The following is a 22,982-nucleotide window of genomic DNA, read 5'->3' on the forward strand; positions in this document are numbered from 1 at the left end:
GCTCCTCAGCATTGCATATATGTCGACTATCCAGCTCAATATGTTTTTTGGTCTACAGCCCTGCTCTTAACTGGTGCTGGTACCAGCCATGTCCCAGTCTTGTCTTGCTTTCTTCTCTACATCCCACATTGACCTTGATGCTTTAGCTATAGCCAGCTGCTTGTTTTTGGTCACTTAAACTGATGTTCCATTAACAGTAAGCTGTCATCAGAGCACCCACACTCGCTGACAGTTACATAATAAGCCATATTAAAAACAAAAAGTGTTACCTAGCACAGACTTTTGTTAAACACAGACAAAGTAAGAAGCGAAGTGGGCAACAGATTAATCTGAGGAACGTCTCCTTTGGGAGAACCAGCAGCTGCCCCAGCCATTGGCTCTGACAGACAAGTAGCTGTTTGTAACACTGAACATTCCTGAGTGATATCTTTTGACTTCAGCTTCAACAAGCAGAAAAGAGACAGCCCTTTTTCCATTTCTCTTTGCTATGATTATTTTTCTTCGTGGTGCAAAGAGGCTGGAGCAACTCTAGCTTTTCAAGATTATAGTTTTCTGTTTCTTTTCTACAGAATCCTTTCTTTTTAAGAGAAGATGAAGTTAAAAGAAAAATGTAACACCCATTCTGCTTTGGTTTTGAACAAATAAGGCAGGAAGGTGGAATGCATGCAAGAAAGCCTAAAATGCATGTGCCGATTCCTGCAATTAATGATGCTACTATCAAACCTCCAAAATCTTAAGGGTAGAACATACGTTACAGTTGCCATGGAGTTGCTATTGGAAATGTCTCCTATGGTAAACAATCTTTACCTGGCCTGTAACTTTTGCAAGTACTCAGCATGTGATTTACACTCAGCACTTTTCTATATACACACAGCCTGTGGTCACTGGGGTCACACAACAGGGACACAGAAATTCACAGCATGATGTGGGCAGATTGCTCTTTTGCCAGGTTGTTAGGGTTTTGTTTTGTTTTTGTAAACATGGAAGTTATGCATTCCAGAAATGAAGAAAGTAGAGTGAGCTCTTATAAACTAAAAAAATAAAAAGAACAGGAGAAACTAGTATTCTTCAGCTGAGCCTCTGAAGAAGACAACAGTGTCTGCAGATTAAGATAATCTGTTTTATCGAGCATGGGAGGCGCTGCTTTTTGTCAGTGATGTCCTCGGCACTAGCCAATACACTCCTATGACACTACTTCAACTACATATCAGGAAGAGTGGGCGGGTAATCAAATATGCCAGTGATAAATGTAATTATCGAAGTGATGAAAAATGAATTCCCCAATAGCAGATGCACTATCTAGGTGAAAGGGTTTAATCTCAGCATGTGAACACATTTTTGTGTGTGGGAAGGTTGGGGGTGATGTGGAGGGGGCAGGGCTGGCACACATGCACCTGTTCACCCTGTTTCTGCCCTCATGCATGCATTAGTCTCCTTGCTGTTAACTCCTAGACTTGAGAAAGAAACGTTTTCCAAAGTCTTGCAGTAAGTACCCAAGATTCTGATGGAGGTACTTCATGGTAACCTGCCCCAAGGAGAAGGAGCAAGAAACAGTGGACCAGATCCAAATGCATTAACACTTTAAAGGTTGTTTACATGTGACTTGTTGCACCAGGCTGTGAACATCAGAACTTAGACTTCCTAACCATCCACTCCACACTCTTCCCCCCATTTTTCTGTTTTCTTTTTACTACTTACCCCTGCCTAGTAATGTAGGTCAAAATAATGTGAGGAAATCAAGTCCTGTCATGTGTTGCAATAAATCTGTGTTCTGTTTTATTTCTTTTTATTTCAAAATTTTATTTTACGGTTTAGTATTGCTTTTATTTTGAATTACAGGTGGAGGGCACAATAATCTTTTCAGTGCTTAGGGCTTCTAAATGTCTTAATTTGGTTCTGCTTGGATGTCCATTTGATTTACGTCTGTTGTTCCTGAACCAGCAACTGATACACATGGGGAAATGTACTAATGGAACAACTTATCATGCAAAACTCTAGTCAGATTGGAACCAGAAAGTACTAATTTCAGAGTAATATTTTTTCTTTTTAAGCTCATGTTTTGAGAAATGCCTTTAAACATATTATGAGCCAGTCTTTATAAGAAATGTAACTTTAAAAATTGGTGCCTAAGTTTGCCTTTTCCTTCTTCCTCCTCCCCTCTTTTCCTTTTGTGCCATGTCTTTTAAATGGTAAGCCTCTGGCTTTTTTTTGTTTTTAATAATAATCTGTAAGTCACCTTGGGAGCCTTTTTGGGAGAAGAATGGGATTTAAAAAAATTAAATAAAGAAATATTGGTATTTAAAATGCATGTTAATTTCCCAGGAAAGATCCATTAGAAATGCCACAAATACAGTGGTACCTCTGGTTACGTACTTAATTCGTTCTGGAGGTCCATTTTTAACCTGAAACTGTTCTTAACCTGAGACACCACTTTAGCTAATGGGGCCTCCTGCTGCTGCCATGCCGCCGGAGCACGATTTCTGTTCTCATCCTGAAGCAAAGTTCTTAACCCAAGATACTATTTCTGGGTTAGCGGAGTCTGTAACCCGAAGTGTCTGTAACCTGAAGCATCTGTAACCCGAGGAACCACTGTATATGCTCTTGCTTGCAGATCTTCAATGATAATTTTACACTATTTCACCCCATGTATTTTTAATTAAATAAAGATTAGACATTTCAAATCAGCCTAGAGATACATGAAATCAATTGATATGTTCACTATTTTTGATGAAGTAATCAATGAGCAAGAGTTAAGACCTATAGGCGAGGATTACTATAATTGTTTCCAGTATGTGCTTGTTTTGCTAACCAGATACAGATACAAATATGGATTTCCAGGGATATGGAAGTCTTGAATTACTCCATAAGAAGGAAATGACTCACATTTCTTGGACTCTGTCACTGTATTGTCAATTAGCTATTGCCCAATTTCCATGAACTTACATGAAACTTGCAAAAGACTTGTTTCTTGTGAGTGTGCTGAAAAACCCGTTAGCATAAAGGATGTGTGTGTCTTAGGCTGTGTACACATTCTTGTTTACTCTGCATCCAGTGTTCCCTCTGCTATTCTGAGAAGCTGTGTACACACAATGTAACACAGAATACATACCTATTCTGTATCTATCCATACAAAATACCAATCTGATGAGTTTCCCCCCAAACCAACTTCAGTCCAAACTGAGAAAAGGAATGACCTGTGTTTTAAGCTTATAAGGTGTATGCAGCCATATTATAGTTCACTGGCCGCTTCCTCCTCTCACTCTCCAAAAAAAGATCAGTGCAGATTCCATGAGCAGTAGGAACAGCATAGGAACATCAAATGTGCACAGATGGCTGTAGACTTCATTACTTTGACTTTTTTTACTTTTAACTGGATGGCTAACCACAAGGAAATACAGACCCTAAGCTGAGAAAAGACCACCCCTCCCCCCAGGTATAGTAAACCCAGTTTACTATATCAAATCAAACTTGGCTTCGTAGACATTTTCCTTTGCTACCATTAATCTCGTGGCTTAATAAGGTATCTCAACATTCTCTTGGAAGAAAATGTGTCTCTAATCTTGGCTGAATAATCATGTTTTGCAGGAGATGCACGGCTGAGAGGTCAGACAGGGGTTCTCTCTGAGCGACGTGGTTCCTACCCATTCATAGACTTCCGCCTTCTCAACAGTAAGTGATCACTTATCGGAAAGTGGATTTGTGGGCAGAGGGGCTTTTTTAAATGCACTATTTAACTTGTTATACCACAAGTCTAATAATTATGATCAAAGTCATAAATTAAATTTCACATTCATAAATTATTTTCCCTTAGCTGCGGCATCAGGTGAAAACTGCTTACTCAGTTCTGGATGTTCCCAGAGGCTAGAATTCATGGACAGATAAGAGAACAAGCCAGTACACACTACCTTGCCTGCTGTTGAAGAAATAAAATCAGAGGCACATATGGAAAATCTATTTAACCACATTTCCTTTTGTCCCACAGCTTCCCCCCAGGGAAAACTGCTCTCTAGCACTCAATCAGAGCAAATGGCAACCAGGTTTTCTGTGGGTTGCCATTTCCTCCAGTTTAGAGCTAAAGAGTGGGTTTTCCCTGAGAAAAGAGTGGGGCAAGGGGGAGACTGCTTGGACCCATGCTTTCTAGGCACGGGACAAGCAGATGTGGTGGATGAGCCCTTAGAAAGTATCCTAGGGAGTTTCCCCTCCATCTTCCTTATGTGTCAAATAGGAAGCTAGACAAACAAGCAAAGGGCTGTTATGTGATGAAGAATCCCCCGTGCGGGATCAGGTGTGCTATTTCCACTTGGGATTTCAGGTGGGGCTTGTTTTCTTTGAGGCCTGGGAGTTTTCTAGAATATGTAATCCTGAATTTTGCAACTCATGAAGATTTATGGTTTTAGCTCAATGTTCCTTTCACTTGGTGGAATTTCTGCTTGTGGTATGGGCCACAATCAAGCCACAGTTAAGCACTCTAAAATCCTATTGAACATAACTTAAAATGCTTTCCTTCATCTGAACTGTGCCTTTAACCTGTATGAATCTGTAGCACATTTCAGTGTACAAACCATGTCGCAATTCTGTAAACCCCTCAATTCTCTCAAAGTGAGAGTTCTGATATGTGTGTGTAATTAAACATGGCCATCTGTAGAAGAACAGGTTATCTGTATAGTATGAAGGGTAAATTTCACATTTATTTATAGTGCTTCTGTTATCAGATGTTTATTGCATCCTTTCCCCCCATTTTCCTGGAGCTTAGCCCAGCTTGGATTTCCAAACAGATTCTCCTGGTAAGGCAGCAATCCTCCGATTGACTAAGTTGCTCAGTGAATCACTGAACCAAATCTTTTCAGTGACTCATGTGTGGTGATTAAAATTGGCTTTCATTATCTTAGGATGCAATCTGTCAATGACTGATACAGCACATATTTCTTGATTGCCTTAATTAAGAACAAGAGGGAATTCCATGTGGTACAGTGGCAGGGGGGCAAGTGAATCCCAGAGAACTGGGGGGGGTGCTTTTCCTTGTTTGTTTGTTTGCTTGCTTGCTTGCTTGCTTGCTTGCTTATACCACCCTTCTTCCATAGATCTCAAGGCGGTTCACAACATACAAATGCAAGTTAAAAACACCAAATACATAATAAAAGCAAGAACTAAAAACCTCACAAACCAATAACCTGTTATGTTCCTAATGGGGAATTTGTTATTAAGCACCTAGAACTACAGCCCAAGAAAGGGACTATGAACCATATTAATATACTTCATTATTAACACCTATAAGTGATTGATAATGAGACCTACATCTCTTATTGTTCATTAGGACAAATTACACAAGATTGTCCAGTGAAAGTCACTTTCATATCTAAAAATATTAACACTAGGATGCAGATTTCCTTTGACCAACAACTATACAAGTACAGTTAGTATTCTTGGGTTATATTTTCATTCTCTGAACTTTCTTCCTTCATAGACGTTAGCTTGGGGCTTGAGGGAGACACCACTTGGAGATTTTGCTTCAAGCACCGAAATGTCTTTAGGTAACCCTGGCTCAAGTATAGTGAACTGTACACTTTGAACTTGACTTGTGGCTCATCTGTCTACTTTAGAGCACGTTCTCTCTCCCTCCCTCTCTCTCCCAAGTTTGGCAGAACAGACTACAGTAAGTCTGTAACCTCCAAGCATTTAACTTTATGCACTTAGCAATTAAAAAAAAATTTGAAAGTGGGGAAGAAATAGGGCAGACATCTGGGGGGGGTGTAATATTTTTGACATCCCACCTGCCATTGAACCCAGTGCTTTGTCTACTGTATATGCAGTTTTGGCTTTAGGTGTGATCACCAGAACGTTACCCCCCATGAAAGTTGATACTGTGTTCCAAAGCAATATCATAGTGTTCAAATGTAGTGTCTGGTGCACTCAGATGCCAGTTTCTTGAAATCCCTGTCAGGCACTAATGCACAGCTGGAGAGGGGAAAGTGCCCTGGGGAAAGGCATTTTTTTTCTCTGAGACATCCCCATGCTCACCATAAAAGTTCAGCCTGTGTCAGACTGGTGCCTACCAAGATGGACTTAGTAAAGAATCAAACAGGCTGAAGGGCACTGCATATGTGACTTACAGGTTTTGAAAGCACAGAAATTGATACTGGTATCAGACCCATCTAGATGTGGCTTGAGAATTTTTCAGCTCACCCACTCATGAACACCATAAAAAGAATATCCACAAAAACTCCAGCATATCTTTTGGATTTCTTGGTATGTGTGTTCAAATAAAATACTAGTAAAATGGCATTTTATTTTCAAACCCAATAACATGAATCATTTCATTTGCTTAAGTTAGGCTGCAAGGCTGTGTATGCACCATCCATTTAAAGCTCATTTCTTTCCTCATGCCCAAATGGGATCCTGGATACTGTAGTATACAATTCCAAGATTCCTTAACAAGTTCTCAAGATTCTTTGGGAAATAAAATGTGCTTTAAAAGTATGGTGCAGAAGCAGAAAGTCTCATAAAATTTAATCAGGCTTACTTCTGATTAGACATATATTAAAGTATTTGATGATACTTTTAGCTAGAAGATGTACAAGTAAAGCTGGAATACCATGAAACAGGACATAGTTATGGAATCCTCGTGTAGGATTCTCAAAGGACTTCAGTTATGGTGAAAATATCTATGTTTTTCGAATTTTAATTAGTTGAAACCATTACTGAAAGTAGGTTAGACTCTTCCCTTCCCTTCCTTTTTTTTTTTTTTTTTGAGAAAACCAAATCAACTTGTTGAGATATTTTAATTCACTAAAATAATGTCCCAGTGTTAACTTGCAAATACAATAAAGGATTGTTTTTCTAATTCCACAATTTTTTTTTATATTACTTGGACAATATTTGTACAAGAATCTGACTAGTTACTTGATCCTTTTTCATATATGACTTACACTTGCACACACACACACACACACACACACACACACACATATAGCGGTGAGTTGCTTAATTTGTTACCTGACCTTCTGTTCTAAGGAAAGGGTGTTCTGATGATAACATTGAGATTTTCCAGCTGACACAAGGAAGAGAGAGAACAAAGTGGATGAACTATTAAGATGATAAATGAAAAACAGGGTTTTCTGTTATTGCAGGTTATGTTCATTTTCCTTAAGGAGGAACGGGGGGAAAGAATGGCTATTTCCTTTCACTTACTCTGTAATCAGCCATAATTTTACACTTTGAAATGTATCTTACTATAAAACTACAGATAAGATTTAGGAAGCTAGGTTAAGACACTCAATCTGAAAATTCCTTAGATGGTTGATTGTCAAATTTATTACTGCGACACAATGCAGTTCTATCATACAATTGCATTTGCAGAATGATTTGCTGCCCCTCTAGAGTCAGTGGAACTAAACCTAAGTTTGCAGTACTTTACCTTAATCTGTTTGCAGATTCAGCAGTTAATGTGCTGTCAGGTATCAACCAATTTGGCCAGTACAATTTTGATGGTTTCCCTACTGAATTTAGTAGGTTTTCAGTGGAATAAATTCCTGTCCAGTGGTCGACTAGAAACACAGTGGCTTCTCTAATAGTGGTCATTGGGTCGTGGTCTAATCTTCAGTGGAATTTCTGAACTGGATTGGAAAGCTTGGAGCATACTTCTTGTTCAGAGAGGAAACTCATAAGCAGAGGCAACTGCTGACCAATAAGCACAAGTCAGGCTGTATTCCTGCTTCCATTAACTCCACACCCAGTATGCTCCCACCAATGGACTGTGAACACAGAACATTAGCCACAATCCATATCTATCCTGTAGATTATTGGGAAATGCTGCACTTTGATGCATTTCCCCCTATAACAGCTTCAGTCTGATTTGAAACTGTTAAGTCATATGATGAAGACATAAACACACCCTCTCCTCCACTTGTATCAACAGACAGTGGCTTGTTGAAGAGAGAGGTTTGGAAGAGATTGTTTTCTCTCTTGTAACAGAGAGGGAAGCAGGAGAAAGAAAAGAAAGAGAGGAGAGGAAGCAAAGGCTGCTGGAAGCCTAGTAACTTCACCTACACTGGCAACTTGAGCTCAGGGCAGGCTAACCCTTTCATGCACTCAAGTGTCAGTAAATGAATATTACAACATAGGTGACTTTGAAATACATCAAACCATACTGATAAATACAAAAGTGGTTTGAAACACAGCCAGGGTAGAGATAACCTCATTATATTTTAAGTCAGTAATATGCACACAGCCTCTGTTAGAAACAATTGATTGCAGATTCTTTGGGAACTGGTCTCTCAGACTGTCTGGGTCAAGCCGCTTCACTCCTGGCAGTCTGAGAGAGGAGGGGAGGCCAAACAAAGGGACAAAAAGAGAAGATCTTGTACCCAGTAAATGGCGGGTAGCTTATGATGAACACTGAAACATAACCAAGTTTGTCTTGGTTTGTTTGGGTGCCTCTATGTACGAGGCCCAAGACAATTGCCCCAACCTGAACATCGCCTATGTAAGGTAAGTTGGGAAACATAAAAATATAATGAATTGTACATTATCATGGAGCATCTTGTACCAGATACCATCTGGTCATGTGTGTTTAGTCAGTGCCACCATTACATTATTTAAATATAACATGCATTTTTAAGGATATTTTTCACACTTCTGTTATGACTGCAGATGTTTCATTCTGTTTGAAATTTGGCTTTGTTTCTATCTTCCAGTGCTCCCCTCAGCATGGTTTACTCAGCATTCCCTAGAACATTGTTCTATCAAATATTCATGCTGGTTGCAAGTCCAAGGTGTTCTGAATCACATTGCTTTTTTGTTTTTCGCTGAAAAACCCACTTAAATAATTCACTCTATCCTTATATTTGTTTTTCCAGTAGAACATGTTAAAGCATCCATGCTTTGATGCTCCATATCTTTGACAGTTTATAATTTGTTTTCTTGTTGCCCTTGGGAGAGTAGAATATAGTGGCAGAAACCTATCTGTTTGGAAGAGAAAACCCCACGGTCCTAGTACTTCTGCATTTTCAGCATAGTCAAAATCTGGTCTTCATTGAGTTCCTGCTTATTCGTTTAGTGAAGATCTTTGTACCTGTCATTTTTCCACAGATACCATTTACTCAGGGGAAATTGGAACAAAGAAAAAGGTAAAAAGACTGTTGAGCTTCCAGAGATACTTCCATGCATCCAGGCTACTGCGTGGAATCGTACCACAGGCTTCGCTGTACTTGCTGGATGAAGGCTACCTTGGGCAAGCAAGGGTAAGAGGCATCTCCAACAAACTCCCTACTAAAGACTTATTGTTCTAAATGCAACAAAGAGATCAGCTGAAGAGTCGCTTGAATTCAACATGAAGGAATGTTAGATATGTGGAATTGGATCCTGAGATAATTTAACATAAGGAAGTTCATGGAAAGAATGTTTCTCACCCCCTCCTCCCCCTGTAACCACTTGCACCCCCTGAAATGCCTCTCCAGTGGGCCAGAAGCCTCTCCTGAACAATGTGTGGTAGGGTTTGGGGACTGCTGAGGGAGGGGAAATGACCCAAGTGTGTTGTAGCACATGGGTAGTCAACATGGTGCGGTCAATATGTTGTTGGTCTACAACTCTTATCAGCCCTAGCCAGCATGGTCAATAGTTATGAATGTTGCAAGTTGTAGGAATCTAAAGTGTGTGACTCTGAATGGCACCATGTTGGTTACCCTTATTCTAGTATATCTTTAATCATCCTCATGGTCCCTTCTGACTCTGTGATTCTGTGAAAAGAAGCCATACCTTCAAACAGAGCTGGCTCTGCCATTAGGCACACTGCTGTGGATGCTTCAAGCAGCAGTCCCATGGATGCCCCACTGCCTCCGCAGAAGCGCCACTGATTTCAGCTGTAATCACGCAAGATTTGTGAGTGCGCAAAGTCTTTCTTGTTTTGGGTAAGATCTCACCCCAAACTGCAGAAGCAGAAGGGCATGCAAAGAAGGAGTGCCAGTGGCACAACAGGTATGGGAACGGAAGGGTTGGGAAAGGTGGCACTTCCTATTTTGCCTCAAGCGGCAAAACAGGATGTGCTCCCCCTGCCTTCATGGTTTCTAAAACAGCACTGGACCAGGTATTGCAGTGTAAATTAATACAGCAGAGAGCAGGCATTTCAGCAAACGAACTTTTCAAAAGGGTTAAAAGTAGGTTTCAGCAAAGCATACTTTCAGCTGGACGCAGCAATGCAGCAATGGATACCGGTTCCTGGAAACCACAGGAAGGAGCGTGTTCTTGTGCTCGAATCCTGCTTGTGGGTTTTCATGCAGGCCACAGTGGTTGGCCACTGAGAATAGGATTCTGGAGTAGATGGGTCATTGGCCTGATCCAGCAGGCTCTTCTTACATTCTTATGTCAGGAAGTTTCAACCAGTTGAGGTTTTGCAAATGTGTCCCTGTTTTTGTCTGAAATGTTGGAGGGCACAGTGTTGAGAAGCTCATTTCAGTCTTGGGCAAACCTTCAATTTCTCTTTCTAAACCACTTAGAGACGGTTCTAGCGTTAAGCAGTATGTAAAATATATACGAAATAAATAAATTTCTGAAGTCTGTAAAGCTGAAAGTGAAAAGCAGAAGCAATGGTTCTTTAAGATGCTGGTTCTTTTTAGAGAAATATATGCTAAGAACTTATTTCAAGGATATATAATCTGCTTGGATGGAATGGGATAAAAAGAAAGCAGGTTCAGCATAGCTAATTTTCTACGGTTTCTATGGGTGCTTCTAGAGAACCTGTTTATTGAGCATTCGTCCTGATTTGTTTGCAGGTAGATTAGATGGTCTTGCTGATTTTCTAAATTGTTGTTAATTACACTACAGCCGGGATGTGAAACTATGGCCATCCAGATATTGTCAGACTCCAGCTCCCATCAAGGATGAAGGGTCAAGGATAAAGGGAGCAATAGTCCAGAAATGAATGGAGGGCCATAGGTTCCCCACCCCCATTTTCTGAGTTCCTCCCTGCCCCCAATAATGTGAGTTCCGATAATGAGCTTTCCATATAAAAACCTAGTTTTGTTTACAGTGCTGTTTTCCCAACTGACAAATACTAAGCTATACGTAGGTGTCTTAGACTGCAATTTTATGCACAACCAGCCAAGACTAAGTCTCATTTTGGGCTTGCTTCTGAGACTTTTGGATTAGACATGTATAGGATGGCGGTGTTCGCTATGCAGGTTCCTCTCTAAAAACTGGCTACATTTGAACTATTACTTAATTAAAACAAAGGTACTTACACTTTCAAATGTCATAAATGCACCAAATAGTACAATTTTATGTATTAAATTATTTCTAATATTTTTTTCTTAAATTAGTACAATTATTTCAGGTTTATTATTAATTATTAAATCTAATTATTTATTGTTATCCTTGCTGTTGCTATTAAATATATCGCCTGCCCTTCACCCGGGACAGGTTACAACAAATTAAAATTCAAAATGCAGTTAAAATAGATTACAATCACAGGACCAGGCTGGGTCCTGAAAGCACGTATCTCAGGTGTCAAAGGCCAGGGCAAAGATAAGAAAGTAAATAATAATTTGTGAGCTCATATCCAGGGCATGTGAAAGGGGATGGTTACTTCTGAACATATATAGAGTGCCTTTCCATTACCACTGTGCAAATTCAGCCCACTTCCACAACTCTTAAATGAGGGTGTGCAGTTTCCTAGAAACCATGAGCCCCATAATTTATAAAGTACTGATTTTCATGTAAATCTGTCAATACTTAGTTTGTACATTCTGCCTTTTATTTTTATATTCCCAGTATATGCTATCCAAAGTGGGAATGTGGGATTTTGACATTTTCCTGTTTGACCGCTTGACAAATGGTAAGTTGCACAAAATACCTTTCAGAGAACATTATTGATTCTTAATCATTGCCTTTAGGTTTCTCCATCATCCTTAAATCTTTTATTGCTGTAGTTTTTACCTATGTGTCAGTTTTCCTAAATGAAGGGAAGGGTTTAGAAGTGTGCATCGCTGCAGTCACATCATCATGTATTGCAGAATCTGTTCCGTACAGAATCTGGTGGCATGTGCAAACTTCTGAAAAAATGCAATCCATTTTCAAGAGCCCAGTTTCTAGCTCCCATGGTTATGGGAAAAGGCTGAAATATATGTATGCTGAAGAGATGTCAAAAGGCAGTAGAGATTTGGCTATTGACACCATTATTCCTGGCATCCTTAAAGCATAGAAATACTCATTTCCCTCAATCGCCTAGATCTTGTTTTTTTAAAAAAAACAACAACACAAAAAAACATATCCAGACCATTTTCTGCTATAACCCAGAATTTGTCTTGCAAATAATTTAAGAAAACTACGATGCAATTTTCTTGGGAATTGTTTTTCAATGTTATTTGGTTGAAAAAAATATATGCTATTATCTCCTCCTAGCTCTTGAAGCAGAGCAATTTAAATAGCAACCATTCATTTTAGTTTCCAGAATTTGCAGAACTTTTAGACATGTAGGAGGATATTCAGTGCTAGTTCTACTCAGCGTAGACCCATTTACATTAATGGACACTACTGACTTTGATTCATTAATTTTAACGGGTTTACTCTGAGAAGGCTGTAGTTGAAGACAACCCCTTGGAATTTTGAATGTGAATACAAGACAGTTCACCACACCAAACTATTTGCAAAAAATTGCTATCTACCCTACAGGCACATTGTGGGACCACAAGCCAGTACCGCCACCAGCAGTCTCACTGTCTTTAACTGGAGATGGTAGGATATGAACAGGGGATCTTGTTTGGGCAAGCCATTTAGATTACCCACCAAGCTATGCCCCCTCCAGTCCTATGGCCCTTATTTTGGGGGACGCTTCTGAAAATACCACTATGAGAGGGATTTTCTTGCCATTGGGGTAACATGAGTCTATGCGTTAACATAACTGAGAAGCAGAAGGAAGGTTTTCAGGCTTATGGAGCCTGCATTTCTGGGTCCCCAGCAAAGCCATTATGAATTATAGAAGGCTACATTCTAGTGAAATCACCCTCAGGGCCCTTCCAACTCTACAAGGTTGCTAAATACAGTGATACCTAGGGTTATAGACGCTTCAGGTTACAGACTCCGCTAACCCATAAATAGTACCTTGGGTTAAGAACTTTGCTTCAGGATGAGAACAGAAATCGCATGGCGGTGGTGCAGCAGCAGTGGGAGGCCCCATTAGCTAAAACGGACCTCCAGAACGAATTAAGTTCTTAACCCGAGGTACCACTGTATGGGTTTTTTTCATCCAGTTAATGCACGTCTCTCTGTTCCCTCAGGAAACAGCCTTGTAACCTTGCTGTGCCACCTCTTCAATGTACATGGGCTTATCCACCATTTTCAGTTAGACATGGTTACATTGCACAGATTCTTAGGTAAGTACTTCTTCCCTCTCTCTAATAAATAAATAAATAAATAAATAAATAAAATAAAATAAAATAAAATAAAATAAAATAAATATTTATTATTTATTATTTATTATTTATACCCTGCCCATCTGGCTGAGTTTCCCCAACCACTCTGGGCGGCTCCCAATTGAGTGTTTAAAACAATACAGCATTAAATATTAAAAACTTCCCTAAACAGGGCTGCCTTCAGATGTCTTTTAAAAATAGGATAGCTGCTTATTTCCTTGACATCTGATGGGAGGGCGTTCCACAGGGCGGGCGCCACCACCGAGAAGGCCCTCTGCTTGGTATAATATGTTCTTCTTTAGTGTGGGTTAGTGTGACATTTCCTTTATCAGCCTTTGGTAAGTTGAAATTGAACAGTTACATGGGAGGCTCGGCTTCAGCAGCAAACCTGTACAATTCTCATTTCTTATGATAATGGGAGTGGGGAGAGCTGTAAAGTTGGAAAGTTGACCCATTCCAGAACTGGAATAAACATATTATCTAGGGAATCTTAAAATGCTTAGTTGTTGTTTTTTTAAGTGATAATCCAGATTCAGAATATCTGGTCTCTGCCTTAGTGCAGGGGTGATTTTGGAGGACCATATTTTGAGGCCATTTCCAGATAGGTAGTAGCTGTGTTAATCTCTTGCAGCAGAAAACGCAGGTACCAACATATTAATATTCATATAGAAAAGCAATCTTATATAATTATGCAATCATAGATTCTCCCCCTATCCTCCACAAATACTATTTATTTTTCTTCTGAATCCATGCTTTCATGAAGAACAATAAAGGGTGATTTATAAAATAGGCTTCAAAGCCTTTAAAAGTCTGGCGAAGCTTTTCTAGCATGTGGGTGCGTTTTTCTTCCACCAAGGGACAGTCTTGTAAGAGTGCCAAGCCACTGGGTTCTTTTTAAGAAAGAGCTTCAGTGGGTTGAATTCAAGACATAAATCCAAAGTTTCAAAATGACCAAACATATTTTAATCACATATTCAAAGAATGATCATGTTTTGGGGTAAGAGTCAGTGGTGTAGAGGTAAATTCTGAAGTGCTGGCACTCTGCATGACAATCCCTATACCCTTAGCCATTCTGCCTATGCAACAAAAATGAACTTTTGACCAATGTAGGCATTATGAATTCAGTGCCAAACCAGCTTTCCTCTCACTTCCACTCCTGCTTAACATCTCCCCCTTCTGGTTTGCTTAACAAACCAGAAGAATTATCTTGGACTCAAGAGCTTGCTCACTATTTTGTGACATTTTGGTTGGTCTCGACTTTTGAATGCTTCAAAATATAAGTGACACTTTAAACCTTTGCCTTCTAGCACTGTTAAGGGCTACACCAATTGTTTATCTTCTTTCACTTCTAGTTATGGTGCAAGAAGATTACCATAGTCAAAACCCATACCACAATGCTGTTCATGCTGCTGATGTCACCCAAGCTATGCACTGCTACCTAAAGGAGCCCAAGGTAACCAAACTCCTTCCCTCCTAAGAATTGTTAAGATAATTTCTCAATAGGACATATTGATGCCATTCTACTAATGAAAGACAAATGCATTCCTCAAGATGTATATTGGGGGTTTTTGCTTGTGGATTGACTGAGTTGCTGTGAAGCAGAATATAGATTGGGATCTACTGGCAGATCTGTTGATCAGCCACGGTTTCTTAGTTGTTTAAAAATGACAACAAAATTACACAAACACACAGAAATTATGAAGCTCAAATGAAGAAACTTGCAAGGGGAGGGGGTTTCAGTGGGTCCACACTGAGTAAAAGATAGCTGATTACCACCCAAAGTATCTTAGACCTGCATATCCTTTGCTTGGAATATATGAAGGACCTATAAGGCAATCTTAAATCCAGTGTCACCATATCAATAGAACAGCTGATGAATATACCTGTAGGTATGTACTCTGCTTATACAGCACCTTTTCCATTTGTTTAGAGCCCTCAGTTAAGCTATTCACAGCTACATTATTCATGAATGCCAGCCAGCAACAGAACAGCTGGATCTGTCCCCCCCCCGTCATAAATCAAAGGGTGCTACACAGACTTTTGAGATTTGCTAAAATAATGTTTTTTTACAATGCACTACTTTTACTCACCATTAATATCTGTCATTGTGGCAGTAGTGCATGAGGTTTGGCTGGTATCACTTGTATCTGGATTATCCTTTGGCAGATTTTCAAAAGGTATTTACACGTAACATCCACCTCCCCATTTGAACATTGTTTTGATTGCTGGCACCTCAACCATTTGTTTCAACCGAGGTCACTTCCAGGCATTCATCCTGATTTGTTTACACAACGTTTGTGACGTTAGACACTGTCAACTATCTATTGAGCATGCATTCAGATTTGTTTGTAGGGAGATTGTAAAATGTTGCATTGAGCAAATGGTATCCCACACTTCCCAGGGCTTTTTCTTGTCACTTTTATGCAAAAGGTCTGGTTTTTATTTTTATAAGAAGGGGGTTTCTTTGTGCTAGAATGCCACATCAACTTAATTGCACAACTGGATTTGCTAGTATGTGACTAAATCCCACTCAAATATAGCAGAAGTCTGGAAGCACCCCAAGTGTACTGCTGCAAAAATCAATAATGTGGAGCTGCAATATAAACTCAAGAGCCTTTATGACCTCATCAGTGTCATGCAAATGAGATACATAGTGAACTTACTCTGCATTGTCATAAAAGTTGAAGTTTTATGGGCATGAGTTCGCTTAACTGTGAATGGTGAGCAACAGCTCTCATATTTCATTTAACTTTGATTTTTTGCATGGTTGCAGCTTGCCAACTTCCTCACACCTCTGGACATCATGCTTGGACTACTAGCTGCTGCAGCACATGATGTAGATCATCCAGGAGTAAACCAACCATTTTTGATAAAAACCAAACACCATCTTGCCAGTTTATACCAGGTGAATGTACTTATGTCTCAAAAGTTATACAAGTACAATTTTAGATTTTTATTATAGCTTAGCTGCATTTTATATTGCAGCACTACAACTGCAACGTTAGGTTTTCTATCTTAGGAAGGAGTCATGTAAATTCTGGAACCATTTCTGGATACGAATCCTTCACGATTCTTCTCCCTTATACAAACAAACGTTCTAGTCACCATCACAAATAATCAGACATCATTATATCCAGGGCTGTCTATATGCTGCTCCTTCCTTTTCTTTTTCAAGTTGAGTTTTGGCATCTAGGCAACCCAACTTTTGTGAGTAGAACATCTGAACTTGGTAACTTGTGAAAATTAAACTGATTTGTATAATTTTTCCTGTTTTGCACAATACATTTTTGTTTTTTTGGTCTTGGGAAGAAAAGTGGAGCTATGTAGACACTGGAAAACTTCCCCTCACACTTTCAAACTTATCTCAGGTGCTTTAACCTTCTTTTTTTTTTAAAAAAAAAGTTATATTCCCATTACAACATTCAGTGCTATTCTGTATTTCTATGGAATCCTACCCAAAGCCAGACTTTTCAGAAAAGACCCCAGTTCAAAATGAAGAGCTGTTTCACACAGTTACACTGCTTTACTAGTAACTAGCTACATCTTTGTTCCCTGTGCTCCCCACCCTCTCAACATTATATGGTGGATGAGGTATCTGTTTGGCACAGGTTACCTAAATGACAATATAGCGTGCCCTTTGGCATCCCACAGAACCCCTTCCTGATTTAAAGTAGGCAGTAGTGACTGGGAGGTGGGGCTGGAGAGAAGTAGTTGGCCTTTTCCTATTCTTAAGAAATTGGAAAGTTTCAACTCTCATCCTCAAAACATAAAGTACAGTGTGCACAGAGGGGATTTCCAAAGACTGCACCCATGTCTTCAAAAAAGAATGTGAGAAGTTGCCCACAGCAAGCAGTTGCTTTTGTATCTGAAATGTGTAACTGTGGTCAGAGAACCTTAGGATTTATTTATTTTATACTACCTAATTCACTGGCCACTCTCACTTGTGCTCTGCTTGTTTCTGGTGAACTAGATTAGTGCGACTGAGTCTGTAACCAGCTCTCTGGGGAATCCTGGTTTTCTATTGAACTAATTGGGGATGGAGGGGAGAGAGAGAGAGAGAGAGAGAAAGATTCTCTTCAGTTCTCACTACCATCTATACTTTCTCCCTGGAGATGTCAGTTGTGTAACAGGCCAGACTGTCCTTCTACACTAAGATAAAGCAACAGGGCTATGAGAGCCAAGGCTATGACAGAAGGATGCTGAGATATCCTGTGACTAACTCAGCTTGCTCTATCTGTTTTGACAAGCCATAGCCAAACATAGATATACCACTGTGATGATCTGGGGCACTGCTCCAGACTCCTCCAAATGTCAGGGGTTCTGGATAGGAGGAAAAGAAAACTCTGAGGAACATTATTATCCTATGAAGTAAATGCAGATTATTCTTTGAGAGCTGTACAGTCTTCACAGATAAACCAAAATGTTGCATAATATAATCACATAGACATACAGATAAACTGCTATGTCAGGAATCTTCATAAGTATATTTTCCAAGTGTCCTCATCCTCACATGAACAACCACATCTCAGAGGGCATCCTATTTTAGGAAACCCACATCATGCTAACCTCAAAAGAAAGAATCTAGAGAGCAATATCATAGTTCCATCAGAAGACGGGCTCAACAAACCAATTTACAAATTATAAAGCAAGCAAGAAACCTTAATCTTGTAACAAAACAAGATTCAGACAAAATTACCTTCATTTTTAAATTTTTTTACATTTTTTAGTTTAGAGTGTTCAATATAATTGTGGAGGCATATCTGAGGCATTCGTTACTGTAAGGCTCCTCAAGACAACATTTTTTAATTAAATACTCATCCTGATTTGCTTTCACAAAGCTTATGCAGGTCTGGTTTTTATTGAACATTCAGCCCTACTTGTTTGCAGGGTGGTTATATGACAATGAACATTCATCCCAATTTTATTTATTCAATACAATTTAGATACAGCTTGATTATTTTTTTAAAAAAGCACCACCTCCAAGTAGTTTACAAATTTCAACCTGATTTGTTTGCATAGTGGTTATAAGTCTTCCTGTTAATCATTATTCCACACTTTTTACTTCATTTCCCCATCACTTTCCTAACTGCAAAAAGTCAGGTGGTTTTTTAAAGTGGATTTGCTGTGCCAGAATGCTTTAACCCAATTGCACAAGCCTAATTTTCTGGTATGTGGCTGAATGCCTCCTGGTTGCAGTATCTCAAAGTATGTGAAGAGCTGTAGTAAAATACCACATGTAAGGGCAATATCAGGTGTGTTTTGAAAGTGCATGTGTGGATACAGTGTGTAAAAATATAAGTCTGGTGTTTGTTTCAAGCCTGTTAGAACAGCATGCTTTAAAATGTAGCACGACATGGAACAGTGCCCCCTATATCACTATCACATACATAAGGAGCAGCGTCTACTTTATTTTAAAAGTTCCAAAACATGTTTAAATTACTTTTTAAAAAAATCCAACCCCCCTTAGCACTCACATGCCTAGTCAATGGTTCCTCTTACACATTTTGGCATTTCAGTCAGTCATTTACTGATGCATGTTGATGTGTGCAAAAATGCTAGTTGCAAATAATGAAAAAGCAGCATTTATGTCAAACATTAGACACCACTAAATGTGAGCGCATACAGGAATAAGGTTGTTGCATGAATAATTCCAGAAGAAAATGTGTTATTTCTAGTACATTCCATCATTTATGCATGACAAAGCTGCCTTTTGTGACCGGAGATTTCCAGATGGGAACAGCGTGTACCAAGTACCATAATTTGCTTCCCAAAGTACAAAGTTCTGATTTGAGCCCCTGATGCCACAAGGACAGCAGGGGAGCTTTGAACAATGATGACAAGGACCTTGGAACCACAGTTCCCACTATGAAAAACGCCTCGTTATCGCGCAGACTTTGCCTCCAACTTTCATAGGCAATTACAAATGAAAACATGAGCTCTTGTTTTCTTCCTGCTTTCCTGCCTTGTCATTATAGATCACGAGGTACAGTCAGTGTTAATCATAGCAGCACCAGAACTAACATACAAAATTAACACATGTATAAGGGAATAACATTAGTTAGTTGAGGACTCATGATGCCGTTACACTGGTAAAGCTAAGGAGGGAGGCCTGCTACCCATTTCATTCCAAACAACTGATGTACAATGGTTCAAGTGTGTAATTGGAGCGATGTAGTCCTGACTCGTGAATAGGACCGGGGAATAATTCATGCAGCAACCATTGTTTCCCATTCAGTTAGGGAAACATGCACTGATGCCTCTTCCTCCATGCACATGGACTTCATTGGGCTGAGAATCCTTTTGGTTATTTGTTTCCTCCTCCAGAATGTCTCTGTATTAGAAAATCATCACTGGAGATCTACAATAGGCATGCTTCGAGAGTCAAGGCTGCTTGCACATCTGCCAACAGAAGAGAGGTAAGCACCATCCACTAGGAAACTTAAGAAACATGGTATTTTCCAGAAAATTTTGACTCTGACAACTTCGTAACTCCCCTGCATACAGGGAGGTATGCAGAGTATTGATGTGAATGAAAGAAAATACGCATCCTAGGGATAGCCATCTGAAAAAAGTAAAATTACAACATTAAAATTGCCCAGTTTGACAGGTATTGCATGCATTCTAGGGTTCAGCTGAAACACACACACAAATTTTCTATCTGAGATGAAACATGGTTCCCGTTTCAACAATTGCAGTGATGGGAGGGAATGCTTGACAAATTTCGGGTGTGTGTGTGTGAGAGAATCAGTGACTGCTATTGTATCACACATCCCTTGTGGGTGTTCTTTTGTGCGTTGAACATTTCTAAATAATGTTCTTGAACTGCAAGCCACGGCATTATGGGGGGAAACAGCCACCACTTGGTAGTCAAGACAAGCAGCTCTGCTGCTGCTGAAGAGACAGCAAAGCACATTAAAGGAGAAATATGCTGCCACCTCTGACCCCAAAGTAATTTTGCAAGGTAATTTTGTGCTGCCCACACCCACTAGAATAGCTTAATTTTCCTCATACATTTGAGCTGAACGTGCCAATATTCAGTCTTTGGACTCTGCCTTAATCAATTCACTGTGCTACTAAGTCATTTTATGAAACAATATACTTTTAGAAATGGGAACAAATTTCGGTAGGGGGGAGGAATTGTGGATTTTAAAAATTTCCCATCATTCTATTTTTCATGGACAAAATAATGCCACAGTTAATTGTCTGACTAAAGTAACAGCAGATAAGACAGACCAAAGAGAAAAATACCGGCTTACCTTATTTTGTTTACATTCCATTTAACCTTTGGGTATAGGACAGTATATAAATTCAATAAAAATAAATAAATAATAATAGCCACCTGAGGTATGCATGAATAGGAACCTTCTATCTCGGACCAGGGCAATGTAAAACATCCTGCTGCAAATAAAGTCAGCATAAAGCAGTGATGGCCAAACTTGGCCCTCCGGCTGTTTTCGGACTACAGCTCCCATCATCCCTGACCACTGGTCCTGTTAGCTAGGGATGATGGGAGTTGTAGTCCCAAAACAGCTGGAGGGCCAAGTTTGGCCATCACTGCCATTAAGCCTCAAAAAGCTTCTCTGGAAAGCCATACATTTTCCTTCACCACTTGCTATTTGAGCTTGTTATGACGAGAGAGCCAATTAAGTAATTGAGCGATTCTAACCAATTACCAGGATGCAGTTAGTGGTCATGTGTTGATAGTTGCTAAATCAGTTCAGAGTGTTTGCTTCTGGGAGTGGGGAGAAACCTTTTGGAGCATAATTGTGAAGAAGTATACCAATGTGAGTTCAGCAATGGTGCATTAAACCGGATGCGCTAAATAAGGATTGCTACAACAATTGGCATCCCCAAACACCAGAAGATAGGAGAGATGATATGAAGAGGTATTAATAATGCCTTGCTCAAAACACTTTTCCTTTTTAAACTACAGGCATGATATTGAACAGCAGCTGGGCTCCCTGATCTTGGCAACAGACATCAACAGGCAGAACGAATTTCTGATCCGGTTGAAAGCTCATCTCAAAAATCAGGATTTGAAAATGGAGGATGCTCCTGATAGGCATTTTATGCTTCAGGTAAATGTATAGATTTTCCTACCTCTTTCTGTGAACACATAACCCGTGTGTGTGTGTGTGTGTGTGTGTGTGTGTGTGTATTCATAACATTCAATGTGTGGATTGGCTTGACAAACTGTCAAACACATGCAGAACAGGGAACGGCATACCACTTCTCTCCTGCTACTTATGAAGCAGAGCTTTCCTTGCCATATAGTTACATCAGGATTGATATGGGGCAACAAGTGCTTGCGAACATGTGTAGCGTTTGGGGTATTCTGGTTTACCTAGGCTGCTCCCAGAGGAGGCATTTATTGTGCAAGTTTACTCATATTTAACAGAAGGGCTAAACAATGCAGTCATCATCCTGTAACCTTCCTATATTTCCCAGCACTACTTCTGTCATTTTACCTATCTCCCAAAAAATCTATGATGAAAGGAGTGGAATAGGAGCACATTCCTTCTGCAGTTGCAGACAGGAAAAAAGTAAAACTGAGGAAGCTAAATGATATGCTAGAGATGCCATTACATTTCTGGTTGCAAAGCCATTTCATGTCCTGCACTGCAGATAAGGGGAATTCTCTCTCCTTAGCTATTTGCCTGGAGCTTAGAAAGGGGGGGGGGTTCCCATTAAAAACAGCAGGGTTTACTTTTGAATAAACGTAATAGGTGTGTTCCAGATGGTATCTTGTATGGCTTCGGTCCTCTTGTCTCAGGCTGAAAGTGCTGGTTTTTTGTTTTGTTTTTTACATGATTTTAAAAGATCAGAACACAATTGTGTTACAGTTCGTGCATTTTTATTGGTGCACCCAAGTAAAAGCTAGCAAAGCTCTCACCAGTGTTGGCTTTTTGTTTCTTGAAAGCCATTTAAACAAGCAGGCATCGGTTTCAAAACATTAGAGGAGACGACAGGGAAAGAAGGCAACAGAACAGCAACTATTGAACATCACTGTAGTGTAAAAGATTCCCCGTGTTACTTTTCTGACTTCTTTTAAGGCTTAGCCTAATTAATTACTTCCTCTTTTTACAACTGCACAACTGTTTGTCCCCTTAATTACAAAGAGCAGTTTCTCTGGTTGCAAGGAATCCTCTGTTTGCAAGGTTTTTTTAGAATGCCTGGGACAGAAAGGGAACTAAGGAATGCATTGCTTGGTTGAGTGAAGATGGCTGTAATGTCCCTGCATAGCCCCTTTTCTTTAAAAACACCCTAATTAAATTGCTGCCTCTCCTAGAGGGAGTTGTCCTCACTCTCTACACACTGCTGTTTGCACTTTTAAGTTTTTTGGTATATGAAGAGCACAATTACAATGTAACAAAATTCTAGTTGCCAAACTGCCTAGAAAAGGCAAACATTAAATTGCTAGCTGGGTTGTGAAGAAAAAGGAAGGACCTAGAACCCAAACACAGCAATGTTTACTTGAAAGTAAGGCTATGATCCTCTTGCACTGGATTGCACTCTTTTAAGTTATGCAATTGTATTATCGTGGAATATCGAAACTGGCCATGAAAAAAAAGTGCATGC

General features: G+C 39.7%; 1 protein-coding gene across 5 annotated transcripts in view; it reads left to right on the forward strand.

Annotated features, from left to right (window-relative positions):
- The window catches only part of PDE7B (phosphodiesterase 7B), a 166,502-nt gene that overhangs the window by 134,456 nt on the left and 9,064 nt on the right, over positions 1–22,982 (forward strand). For all 5 annotated transcript variants that reach the window (XR_014546670.1, XR_014546671.1, XM_083607790.1 and 2 more), the window contains 8 exons: positions 3,586–3,669; positions 9,088–9,239; positions 11,764–11,827; positions 13,269–13,364; positions 14,756–14,856; positions 16,177–16,308; positions 19,728–19,819; positions 21,337–21,481. Coding sequence is in view for 3 of the 5 variants with exons in the window: in XM_083607790.1 (XP_083463916.1) it covers positions 3,586–3,669; positions 9,088–9,239; positions 11,764–11,827; positions 13,269–13,364; positions 14,756–14,856; positions 16,177–16,308; positions 19,728–19,819; positions 21,337–21,481 (866 nt within the window). In the remaining 2 variants the exon portion in view is untranslated. The remainder of the gene's footprint in view (positions 1–3,585; positions 3,670–9,087; positions 9,240–11,763; positions 11,828–13,268; positions 13,365–14,755; positions 14,857–16,176; positions 16,309–19,727; positions 19,820–21,336; positions 21,482–22,982) is intronic.

The sequence above is a fragment of the Podarcis filfolensis genome (assembly GCF_964270895.1).
Source record: "Podarcis filfolensis genome assembly, chromosome: 3".
In the NCBI taxonomy this organism is placed as follows: Eukaryota; Metazoa; Chordata; class Lepidosauria; order Squamata; family Lacertidae; genus Podarcis; species Podarcis filfolensis.